This window comes from Limanda limanda, chromosome 2, assembly GCF_963576545.1.
Source record: "Limanda limanda chromosome 2, fLimLim1.1, whole genome shotgun sequence".
Lineage (NCBI taxonomy): Eukaryota > Metazoa > Chordata > Actinopteri > Pleuronectiformes > Pleuronectidae > Limanda > Limanda limanda.
The window spans coordinates 14,364,903-14,378,110 of NC_083637.1; the positions used below are offsets into that span (position 1 = coordinate 14,364,903).

Here is a 13,208-nt window from a genome sequence, read left to right on the forward strand (position 1 = left end):
ATAAAACAATAAAGGTTTATGGTGAGCATTTAGTATATTGTTGTCATTGGGGTTTAAAGCGTATAAACAGTACTCACCTGTGTGGTAGAACTTCCCAGAGAAGCCAAGGTTGAAGGTAAAGTTGGAGATCTGAGCACGAAGCTGTTTCTGAATATCAAGGAGAGCCTGTAGATAGATAGACAGATAGATAGATAGATAGATAGATAGATAGATAGATAGATAGATAGATAGATAGATAGATAGATAGATAGATAGATAGATAGATAGATAGATAGATAGATAGATAGATAGATAGATAGATAGATAGATAGATAGATAGATAGATAGATAGATAGATAGATAGATAGATAGATAGATAGATAGATAGATAGATAGATAGATAGATAGATAGATAGATAGATAGATAGATAGATAGATAGATAGATAGATAGATAGATAGATAGATAGATAGATAGATAGATAGATAGAAAGAAAGAAAGACAGATAGAGACTTTAGTGACAGAATCGCATTAACCTCCCTGTAGACAGTAGATCAGCTTCATCTCTCCCCAGCCTACACTTACACTTGCAGATAAATGCCCGACCTGTCTGATTCACATCTAATGTCTCTCTGTTGTATATTTAAGTGAACTCTTACTCCCCTGAGAACTATCAGATGAACTATACATCCGACAGCGATGTATGTGTTTGTGTGTGTGTGTGTGTGTGTGTGTGTGTGTCTGTGTGTGTGTGTGTACTCATGTCTGCTTGTCCTGGCTTGACAATGGCTACCAGTCACCTGCGTGCTATAGCCACAGTGTGCGTCACCGTATTTCTCTTTTTCTTTTTCCCCCAGCGTTCCCGTGGCCGTTCCCTCCCTTATCGTTCCCTCGCTCGCTGGTTTCAATACTTGAATCAGGATTTTCTCCACTTATTTAATGACTTCATTAGTTTACTGGCCTTTAAACAAAGACTCTGTAATGAGTGTTAACTAAAGAGAGTTGCACAGTCGCACACAGTCACACACACCGACAGTAATGCCAGTTAATGAAGGTCAGTGCATTAGTAGCCTCTGGAGGGTGGACTAATAACCCCCCCCACACACACACACACACTCCACCCTCCTCATCATCCTCTCCATCCATCCCTAACATTACCAGGTGAAACCCCCCAACCCCCCTGCCCCAACCAATTCTCTCTCCCTCTTCCACCTTTTTCAGATTTGCCCTCTACTCTTCCATCTTTCCACTTCTGAGAACATGCAGTCGCCCGCCCCCCCCTCCACATTTTTCTTCCACCCCTCCCTCCCTCCCTCCGTCCCTGCCTCTCTCTCTCTCTCTCTCTCTCTCTCTCTCTCTGAACCTCCATCTCTCTCTCGCTCTCGCTCCGTGAAAATGTCACATTCTCAGGAGACGGGGCTGCTCTAATTTGAAAGGAAGGCTGAAGCAGCATGGAGGAGAGATCGCTCTCTCTTTTTCTTCCTCTACATATACTTTCTCCCCGTGCTCTTCCTCTCTCACATCCCCCCCCATCCTATTGCTATCGATGCACTTTTCCCTGTTTGCTCCCGCACAAACAGTTTTGTTATTTGTGAAAGTCTCATACTCTCTGTCCGTCTCAGACTGCCGGGTGGCTCTGATGAGCTACATGTCACATCTCTGTTACCACTCTTTGTCACGCTGCTTTTAATCGATTCCCAAAGAACCTTCCCTGATCTACTAGACCTGAGCAGCTGATGTCAGAGCAGGGAGTCACTTCCAGGCTGAGTGTCGCTTCCTGTGTGTGTGGGTGTGTGTGTGTGTGTGTGTGTATGTGTGTGTGTGTGTCCCAAACTAACAAATATACAGACACATGCACGGAGCGTCTTCATTATCTCTAATCTAATGGTGTTGAAGATGGCTGCATGCTGACAGATGTGCAAGGCTCCCTAATCTGATCCCCTGTCTCCTCTCTTATGACATCCTCTACATCTTACACACACACACACACACACACACACACACACACACACACACACACACACACACACACACACACACACACACACACACACACACACACACACACACACACACACACACACACACACACACACATTTGTCCAGCCACACAAATATGGAAATACAAAGACTTAGGAATTGAAATTAAGTTTGTAGCTCAGTGCTTTGCATTATAACTCAATATACACTCCCCGATGCACTTGGTCGAAATGCATTATTAACGTGTGCGTTGCTATCTGCAAGCGTTGGCACAGGTGTGTGTCCAAGTGTGCAGTATATTAGCTTAAACACCTCATTTGTATTCTGCTGCCTAACATCAATAGCAGAAAACACAATGGCCTGACTGTTCTGTTTTCAGCTGTGATAACATCGAGCTGCTTTTAATTACAACAGTCAACATTTAATCACCTCTAATGCCACTATAACCAACAACCATTTGGAACTTCATTTGTTGCAGCATTTAAATAATCGGTAAATATTCTTCCGAAAAGCTAAAACAAAAAAGTTAAAGAAATGTTGTTTTCCAAGGTCATTCCTCGGGTCAAAGAAGTTGTTCTGCCTCAAATCTAACGCATCAGAGATCAACAAGGAGTGTGACCATTTCTGATTCTGAACTCCACCTCTCTGTTACTGGTTTTCAAACGATAACCATTACCTGCAGAGGGACTTACAGCAAAAAGTGGGTGTTTTACGTTAGATCGGTGTTTTTAGAAATTAATATAATAATCTAATGAATCTGGCAAACCTGAGATTAAGTATAAATCCGGTATCAGGGCCTCTCGGATAATCTAAGTAGCCTAAAATCTCTGCATTTCCATTTTATTTTCGCTACTCTGAGTTTGTGAGTGTGTCCAGTGCAAAGATTCTCCAGAAAATATGATAAAGGTTTGTTTAGTTGTGTGTTTGTTTTGTTGTCTCAGGCAAAGAGACTAGAAGGGCACTGAGTAGAACACATACCTACAGGCACCTTTAAATTCAATCAAACTGCACCAAATCTCACACACTCATAGATATCAGTTCCCCAAACATGCCAGATCGTTTTCAGCAAGAGAGATGAATTATTCCCTCGGTGCAAATGTTAAAACACAGCGTAAAGAAAGGGAAGAAAAAAATCCTGGAATCTGCCCCAAAATCGAATGGCTCTTTCTCTGGCCCATGTCCCATCTTCCACCGGGTTTTGTTGAAATCTGTTGATTCGTTTTTGCGTAATCCTGCCGATAAACAAACAGACCAACAGACGGGCTAAAACATAACCTCATAACCTTGGCGGAGATCATCAATTATTAACATCTGACTGAACCAAACACTGAGCAGGGGAAATTGAAGCAGTGTGCTGTCATCAAACCGGAGGCCTGAGCTCTGAGACCACCACCACCACCACCGTGGATCCTCATGAGGAGGAAGCACTGCAGGTAAAATCAATGCCCAGCAATAAAAAGGGAGCAGACATCTCGCAGGAGAACATGTGTTACAACCACGACTCTGAGGGGCAATGAAGTCCCCGTGCTGTGTTTTCAGAGAGTAGCGGCAGCAGATCTGGGGTAACGGGTGGGGGGGCTTTAAGCAATGTGGATCCAATCTGTCCGTTGGATACTGAGCCCAGAGCTGAAGACAGCTTTTAAACCACAAGAGATATGTCATGAGAACGAATAGGGGGGGAGGATTTGGATTAGCAGGAGGTGGGACTCTGTAGCATGTGAGAGATCTTTACTATCCTGACGATGAAGGTAAACACACACTGGGATTAGCCGTTAGTGATAGCCCTCATTTCTCTGCCCAATCCTACAGCTGCCTGGTGTCAGAAGCAGTGCCAGTTGGTTTCTGTGTGCGTGAAAGCGACAACGTGTGTGTGTGTGTGTGTGTGTGTATGTCCTTGCATGTGTAGAAGTGGAAGAGGTGCCAGCTAGATGTTGGGGTTCAAACAGATGGGAGACAGGCATCTGGACAGCTGGCATTCACTGCCTTTCACAAACCCTTTACAGCAACCACCTCTCCTCCATATCCCCATTCTGTCACTCTGCGCACGGTTTGTTTTTGCTTTTCTTCTCGCAGCATTAAGCCTGGCTGGGAGAGACCTAAAATAACAAAAGTAATTATAAAAGAACTTATTTGCGCTCGGGATTTTGACGTGAAAGCAGATTGGAGGGCAGGTCGAGGCGAACGAGAAACTAATGTGAGGTCGGCAGGGTTTAAAGTCTCGTAGAAAAAGCAGGTGAAAGTTCTTGATTTTCTCTGCATGAGTGCATGTGTTTGTTTCTACGTGTGCATGTGATATGAACACCAGGCCAGCACATTTAACTGGGTCAAGCATCTCTATTTGATGAGCAGGAGAAGCAGTTTGCCCGTTAATGCCAGTCTCCCTTTTGCTTACTCTCTCCTTCTCGGTCTCACTTCCATTCTCGCCTGTCAGGTTCCAGGCAGCATGGCTTTAAAAAAAATATTTACATAAATATATATTTTGGAGAATTTCACAAATTCATCTATTCACTTGCATTTACAGATCTAAGGTACTTGTGATTGCTTTGGCATTGCTACACTTTACACTAAATTCTACTTGGCAGCCCCTCAAGGCTTTTGAGTTTCAGTGATTGCTGTGACCACAGAAAAAAAAAAACCTGCCTCAGAGAAGCGTGGCACGCTGCCACGTTCTCCGAATTAATTTTGAGTAAAAACAAGAAGGCTGACGAAAAAGTTATTAGGATAATTTTCTTTTTGACGGATGCTTTCTTTAGAGTGTTCATTACAATGACGCTGCAGTGATTGTCTTTTTTGTAGTGTATGTTAATTTCATTGTTTTTCTTTCTAATAGTGTAACTGTCGGACTTCTTCTCCCCTGCAGGGCTCACTGTGATCATCCCACTTGTTTACATCAGAGGGAGGTGAATGGTTCGCAGAGTACCCAGCTCTCCTCTGTTGTATTACATGGCGTCTATTTTGCTCTTTTTTGTTTTACAAACCCACCGGTGCAGAGCATGTGGAGCGTGACCTTTTGTGATGTCGTCAAAAGGGGTGCGGCTCAGCTCAGAAAGCTGTGGTTACCATGGCAAAAGGCAAAGGAGCTGAGGAAAGTTTACAGTTTGAAACGGTGGGGAAAAAAAGTGGAATCTCTGACTGTCAATTTTCCCCACACCCACTCATCCAGAAAAAAACTTCAGCGTGCACTTCCTTCTGTCCTCGGCAACACAGCGGCGACGTTTGAAGTCCACCAGATGAGTGGTTGTAGAGAAAAATAAGATACAGAGACAGAGATTAGATCTAAAGCCTTATCAGAGGTGCCGGCCTCTGCCATGTATTAAATGAATGCAGCCGTCTCCTTTTCTCCCTTTTCATCTCCCCTTTGGTTTTTCAACTTTTTTCTCAACTATCTTTTCTTCATTACTTCTGTAATAGCATTTGGCAAAGTAATAAACGGATGTGGAATGAGCTCAGTTGCACTGACTTAATATGCATCACACTAAATTAGGTCTAAAGATTAACTCTAAGTAGGTCTGCACAATAAATTACTGACTGCTAAGCTGAAAACCTTCAGTGACGTCAGAACTTTTCCCATATTGTGTAATTCAGTTTTTTCCTTTCAATTCTAGGTCATTTCCAGACCAAGTGATCATCAGCACATGAAGAAACACTTGAGCCTCGACATTTGCTCATCATTTGAAACGTCCCCACTCTATTATCTGTTAAAGTCACTCATAATCCTACATTCTGCAGTGCAGTGAAGTCTCTGCATGTAAAGTCACTACCTTCTCACTGGATAAGATGTTAAACAGGCTTTTCCGTTCTCTCCTCGGGGGCGAAATAGGACTTTATGGCTTATTAGGCCACATGAAAGTAGTAATTATTACTTGGCAAATTAAACAAAGTCATGAATTTGCACAAAAAAAATAGCCCCACTGCCTCCGCGGAGCATGTTTTCCACAGACGCAGCAATTATCCCTTTGCACGGAGAGAAGGGGATGGATCTTCACAATGTAAAATAGGCAAAATTGACAAAATTTCGTCATTGCCTGGTCTAAACTAAGCCCACCGAAACATTGGGGGTAATTGCACATAACAAAAAAGGATTCTGGGGTTATATGAAGTATTCACTGAGCTACTATAGATCCCTTTTAAATGGAGAATAAGTGCAAAGAGATGTTGGTTTGCTTCCACATGCACATTTCCACTGGTCAAAAATCTCACGGAATCTATCAAAATTCTGGCGGTAACAGGGGTGAATGTGCACGACAGCGGAAGCGAGCACCAAGTGAGAGATCTCCTATGTTATTGTGAGAAGTGTAAATGAAACGGGAGGGAGAAGTATAGAAAGTGGTGGGTCGCCATTGATAATTAAGGCGAAACACTGGCTTTTGACTCTGCAGTAGAAACATTGTTTTGTCATCTGCGGCTCCGATTGGCTGCGATGGAAACACGTCCCCCACTAAACAGGCTAATCTCCCTTTTTCTTTTTGGCAGTCTAGACGATGACGCTACACCTTTTCCAGAATGTCGTGATGATGCATATTGATTGATGACATCATTTGTGTACTTTGCAACGTGCGACACCGATTGTGCAAGATGCCACACCGGCAAGACAGCGAGGGGAGAGAGCTTCTCAGTTTTGAAGACACAGCAGGGGAAAGAAAAAAGGAAACTCCTCCTACTGGTAATTGTAGAGGAGTTAATTTCCTGTATTTACCTGAGTTCAAAATACTAATGCGGATTTTGGTGTAAAAGGGGTTTATCTGTGTGTGTCCCCTCAACTCAGACGACACGGCTCCCGAAAGCTCCAAGGGAAGGAAAACAGTGAGGACGACTTGAGAGACGGGGTTTAGGAAGGAATACAAATAGGCCGGAGATAGTGATCAATGACTCAGCCGAGGAGGGGGTGAGGAGGAAGGTGAGCGGCGGAGGAGGAGAGGGAGAAAGGGGGAGGTGATAAAGAGGGATCTGAACATGAGAATCAGACACCCGCCTAATGACCACTCCAAGGCAGAGGAGAGGAGCGAACCCTACACGCATGAATTAAAAAAACACAAGCAGCCGACACGGAGCGCGTCAGTGATGGGAGTTTTTGACGGGCATCATCCCTCATTTTGAGAAATGTCATCGGCGGGGTGCCTCCCTGTGAATCATTTTAATAGAGGAAATACAGCTGTGTGTGAGCGGGCGTGTGAGTGTGTGCGCAGACAGGAGGGGGGGGTGTAGGTATTGTTTGTCACCAGATGAACTCGTGGGGTGAGTCTAATGAAGAGTGCAGAGAGGAGGAGGCTGGCATTTTAATTGGCCTCTCTCTCTCTCTCTCTCTCTCTCTTTCTCTTTCTCTCTGTGTCATACTCCTTCTCTCTTCTTCTCTCTGGGAGAACAGGAGACTGAACGTTGGCTTCACAGAGGTAAGAAGGGATTTATAACAGTGGCACTGCAAACGCCTTGTCCTACTAATTGGTCAATAACACATCCTGTTACATACTTTGATGCCGCGTTCCACATAAGCTGCTCCTGGAGCACGAGAGGATGAGAGGAGGATTTACAATTTCACATAGTTTGTGTGTCGTTCATAATTATGCTTTGTGCTGTGGCGTCTGTGCAACTGTGCAGAAGAGACAGTCATTTCTGCAGAGCGGGAATATTTAGATTAATAGAGAGAATATTCAGACCTTGATTTTTACCTCTGCCGAGGAGGTGATGTTTTCGTTTTGTTGTCTATCTAGTAGTTAGTTAGTTAGCAGGATTACCTAAAAGGTACAAGATGGATTCCCATGACACTTGGTGGAGGGACATGATACCGGTCAGGTTGGCGCAGATTCAATTTGAAGGGGTGGATCCAGGAATTTTGTTTCACGATCTCTGCAATGTGTTATTTCAGGGCCTGATACTTAAGAGTGTGTACAATTGGATGCAAATCCAAATAAAAATCTGGATCTAGTGTATTTATATGTGGTTTCATGAGGGGACTGTTGGGTTCTCTTTCCTTGGGCCTCATCCGGCCCCTCCACTAAACTGCATGGGAATCGGTTGAGTACTTTTTGTTTAATCCTGCAAACGAACAAACAAATGCAGATGAACACATAACCACAACTCCTCTGATTAAAAGTTAAGTTACGTTTTACATGTTTGACTCCGTTAAGATCATCAGGGCCCGACGGATTTAACAGCTTCAATTTGACTCTGTTGAAACATCATTCTTTCATGATTAATAACTCCTTGAATTCTCACAAGCAATCATCTTTTTAACGACAGGCAGATTCCTTCTTTTCAGCTGAAACCATCACCCCGAGCTGGATGTATATTTGACGCCTGGTCATCATGAGTCATCCTTTCAACAGCTTTTCAATGACATCTTGCCAGAGGGTGAGACACTTCCATTTATGGGCCCTTCTGAAAACGAACTGACGTGATTTACTAATCAAACAACCCTCTGTGTCGTGGCAAAGATAAAAGACTTTAAGGAGAGATCACAGTGGAATAAGCTGGTGGATGCACATGATCGTGTGTCTACACATGCGCGCTCACTCGTCACTCGCAGTAAGCCTTGTTTAAAGTGTCAGCCGACAACTCCACCTGAGGCTCCTCGTCTCTGAGGGGACGGCTGCTGCAAATCACCATATTCCTGCTCCTGCAACCCCCCCTTCCTTCAGCATTTAGGTTCTCAGAAATCGCAAAGTTGGCTGCTGGCCCCCCCCGAGCACCACACTCCACCTTCTCCTCCCTTCTCTTCACCCTCGAACTTCTTTCCTTCCTGTCCTTTTTCTAGATCTTCCTCTCTGTGATTGCCAACTATCCTGGAGCAGAGAACGCGAGTGGAAATGTGGAAGGAGCGTGAGCGTGTCAAATGGCATCACTCTCTCTTTTTTCTGCCCCTCTCTCCATCTATCTCTCCATCTCGCTCTTGCTCTCTCTCTCTCTCTCTCTCTCTCTCTCTCTCTCTCTCTCTCTCTCTCTCTCTCTCTCTCTCACTTGCTGCTTCCTCCATCCACATCTCCCTGTCCTTCTGTTATGGCACTGGTTCATCCTCATGTATATTTATGCTACAAAGCTGAAGAGTCAGACAGACTTAAAATGAAAACTCAAACTAGAGAGAGAGCGTGTGTGTGCTCATTTTGTGAATCTGTCAAGCACAAGTGTGTGTGTGTGTGTGTGTGCACTCTGTGACTGTGTGTGAATATAGACTCCTTCATCCTTTTTGGATACGAGTCCCTTTTTTATATTCAGAGGTGGAATTCCTCTCCACTTGACCACTCGCTGCACTCCTGTTCTCTCAGCTTCACCATTTCTCTCATCCCCCTCCTCGAGTTTCACAGACAGGTGCCTCATCTTTTTTTTCCCCACCAGTGTCTGATGGGACGGGTGTCAGCCACTGACAGAAAGTGACAATCTAATCTAAAGTACTGATTCAAAAAACACCCACGCACAAACACACACTCGCGCACACACAGACACCCACACACACACGAATATCACACACACTTTCCTATCATGTACATCCAGTGAGCCCGGCAGATGCCTCAAGTCTTAGCGCACGCACATCACAGCATATCTCACCTGTCTTACAGTCCTACCACACACACACACACACACACACACACAGACACACACACACACACACACACACTAAACCTAATTTCTTTCCCTTGAATGGCTCAGAGTAACGACGAAGTGGGAGAATGTGATCACAGATCTCAAACTAAAATCCTACCTGTCACGTTTTATCCCTCCAGCAAATCTGAGTGTTTTTTTCTTTCTCTTAAAAAACATCACTAAACCACAGAAATTTCGTTTTTCTCTTCCTCTATGTGTGTGTGTGTGTAGGTGCACGTCTGTCTGCATGTGTGTGTGTTTGCCCGACGCAAGTGTGCGTTGAAACAATGGACGTCTTGAGAGGCGGCCCGCGGGGCTGACTCTCCTTTAGTTTCCCTAAGAGGGGGAACGTGGGAAAAGAGGAATAAGTGCCATTCATCTTTTCACTGGCTCATTCACCACCTCTCTCTTTCTCTCGTGCCCCTCCTCTTGCTCTCTTTCACAGCACTTCTTTGCCCCCCCTTAAACGGCCTCTTTACTTCTGGCTTAAGCTCCATTGGAGGTAAATGCCCTCTCGCTGTATCCTCAACACATATGCACTTAGTAAACAGCGCCGAGACGTTAAACATACACACGCACACATGAGCTTTTACTAAAAACCCTTCAGTCAACACATGCCTGGGCTGAAATCTATTTAAATACACAGCGTTTAAAGTCTTTCCTCTCTGCAGACTTACAGTGCAATAAGTCAACACTGCTTATCTTCCTCAATACACGGCCAACATCACGTAGTGTTGTCAGGATAACTAAATTATAATTATAATAATTATAACTGTGATGACAACTGCATAAATATCTTGATACCAATACTGAAACACTAACAGGACAAAAACCTAAAAAATCAAGAAGAGTAACGGAATAATAGATTGTATACGGTTTCATCATTCACCTAGTTTTTAAATCTAATTTGACTAAATGGAAAAATAGAAAATAGAGCTATTAATACATTTATGTCCAGTCTACTTCAGTGCACTACTGTGATTGGCAGGCTCATAATGCTGGGATTGAGCTCACAACTTTTAGTAAATGCCATTCATGTTATTTTTAGGTTTAATAGTTGCTATATTATAGTTTAGTTAACTGTTTTACATACTGACAATGGGTTAAAACATTCAGAACATACAAAAATTGGATTGTTGTAAATATATTTTACAATGTAAATTGAAGCTTTGACCTTATGTGTGCAACTACGTTTAACTTATTTCACAGCATTTAATAAGACTCAATACTCTGGTGTCTACTGGGAGCAGTTTCTCACAATATAAATAATTATTTACAGAAACGATGATGTCATGATTATCATAGCTAGCGCTGATTGAGTACAAATTGATTATTTCTAACTGGTGTTGTTGAAGCACGTACTTGTGAACGCCTGCTTTTTAGCAGATTGCAAGTTATGGAAAAGTGAAAATTATCAATGTGACGGTTGCATTTGAATATAGACACGTTCGCTAAATCAAAATCACCCTCGGCTGCCTCATCCAACTAATGTCATCTGCTGCTTCTTGAGTTTGTTTTGTAGACAAGTCGTGGGTGTTATTAGCAGCTCAGCCTCTGGGTCTGTGATGCTGAAAGCTCAAAACATGTCCATTATGCCGACAGGAGGTGGAGGCAGAGTGATGCCCACACAAACACACACACACAAACACACACACAAACACACACAGAAACACACACACACAAACACACCCACACACACACACTACTGATTTCTTACAGGTATAAGGTATAGGTGAATATACCCTTCAATATAACCCTCAGGGACAGTTTTAAATGTTGATAGCAAAGTGACATATCTGATCTAACCCCACTGACCCCACACTATCTCATCCTCTCTATCCCACTCTCTCTCTAATGCACATTATCTCACACCCAACGCTCCAAATACCTTCACATCCTTGGCGTTCATGCGTGTCCCTTCCTTCCCGACGAAAATGTCATCTATATCCACCAGTACGTGCCGGTCCAGACCCAAAGTGAGCTTCCTGTCTGTGAGGTAGGAGATGGCATCCACCAGGATGAGTCTGTGGAGCCAGTAGCCCAGTCCCTGGCCAAACAGTACCCTCCTCACGCCATCATACAGTCCCATGTCCTGGACCACGGTGGCTTGGAGGCCTAAACTGTGGCCTGAACCTGGGTTGTCACCGCTGCCTGCCCCTGCTCCCTCCTTGGCCCGTGCGTGCAGCACAGCCTGGTATGTGGAGTGATTGGAGGAGAAGGAGGTCCAGTCCTCCCCAGGTAAGGCCCCTCGGTCTGAGCCAGGCTTGGTCAGGTGGAGGAGGGGGGAGCTAGACACCACGCAACAGTCCCAAAGTGCCTGGTTGGTCCTTAACACCAGCGGGAAGCCCCTGAGTTTGAGGAGAGGAGGGGAGTTCTCGTTGGAGCGGTAGAAACCGATGATGCCCACTCTGAACTCAGTGCAGTATTGATGCAACAGTTGTCTGTTCCATGTGTCGGAATGTGCATACTTTAACAGGTTCTCATAAATGATTAGCGAATATCGTCCACGGCCCTTTTCCGTCAGCGGCGGGAGGTCGCCCTTCCCTGAGGCAATCTCCATGCGGAACTGGAAGTGCGCCGACTCCAATATAGCCACAATGTCCTGGCCCAGCTGGGAGTACTGGGACTCCACCAGCACCAGCACCACTGGGTCAGTGTGTACATGCGTGTGAGGTGGGTTGGGTGGGTACGGATTTGGGAGCTGGCGGTACGGAGACATGGAGAGGGGCTGGGAGCAGGCGGGTTCGGGAGATTGTCCGAGCTGCATGGACGGAGAGGAGTTGGTGAAGAGAAAGTAAGCCGAGAGAAGGAGGGAGAGGAGACAGCAGGAGGCCAGCAGGAGCAGGAGCCGACGTAAGTGGCGACGGAATCGCACGGCCACCGTCATCGCAAACTGGGAGAGGTGTTGTGCGTGGGAGGAGGAGATATCTCTTTTAGTTTGATGGAGACTTGAAAGCGACTACACGAGTTTGGGGGGGTGGTTGACGAGCCCGAGAGGTTGTCAGTGTGTGTCTGAGAAAGCAGCCGAGCCACTCAGGAGTGCGTCATGTCACCATGGCAGATGGAGAAGGGGGCTGCGCCGGATGTCGGGGAACAAAGGTCGTCATTCAGGGAAACGCGGTCGACGACAAACTCGTCTTCGATCTTCACGGAGGAATCCCTCGCAGATATGGAGCGAGTGATGATGAGTGTCTGCCGAGAAAGAGGACAAGGAGAAAAGAAGAAAGAGTGAATGTGTTGGGCAAGGTTGAAGAGTGTGCATTAGTTCTCTGCCTGCCTGTGTGGGTCTGAGTGTGTGTGTCTGTGTGTGTGTGTGTGTGTGTGTGTGTGTGTGTGTGTGTGTGTGTGTGTGTGTGTGTGTGTGTGTGTGTGTATGTGTGTCTGTGTGTGTGTATGTCTACGTTGTACCACCCTTGGGAATGTAAGGGCACAGCTGGTAACTACAGAGCTGATTGAAAACAACTTGCATCCTTGGGGCTTATCCAACCTCTGGCACACACACACACTGACACACACAGACACACACACACACACACACACACACACACACACACACAAAGTGACATCACAGTTAAAAGCACAACACAAAAGTCCATCCGCGCAAATAAACAACAGCTGGTTGTGCGTTAACATGGCCGTGTGGCGAGCAGGATGGGAGCTCAACTAATCAGTCCC

General features: G+C 45.1%; 1 protein-coding gene and 1 long non-coding RNA gene across 3 annotated transcripts in view; one reads left to right on the top strand and one right to left on the bottom strand.

The window, feature by feature from the left end:
* Positions 1-12,663, bottom strand: part of ndst3 (N-deacetylase/N-sulfotransferase (heparan glucosaminyl) 3) — a 41,613-nt gene extending 28,950 nt beyond the window's left edge. For both annotated transcript variants that reach the window (XM_061090943.1, XM_061090951.1), the window contains exons 1-2: positions 11,422-12,663; positions 78-165 (exon numbers count right to left, since the gene is read on the bottom strand). In XM_061090943.1, the coding sequence (XP_060946926.1) occupies positions 78-165; positions 11,422-12,420 (1,087 nt within the window). In that variant the 5' untranslated portion in view covers positions 12,421-12,663. The remainder of the gene's footprint in view (positions 1-77; positions 166-11,421) is intronic.
* On the top strand, positions 3,321-5,402 carry LOC133028449 (uncharacterized). Its single transcript, XR_009683303.1, has 2 exons — positions 3,321-3,391; positions 4,819-5,402. It is a non-coding gene; the product is annotated as an uncharacterized LOC133028449 (long non-coding RNA).
* Positions 12,664-13,208: the final 545 nt, after the last annotated feature.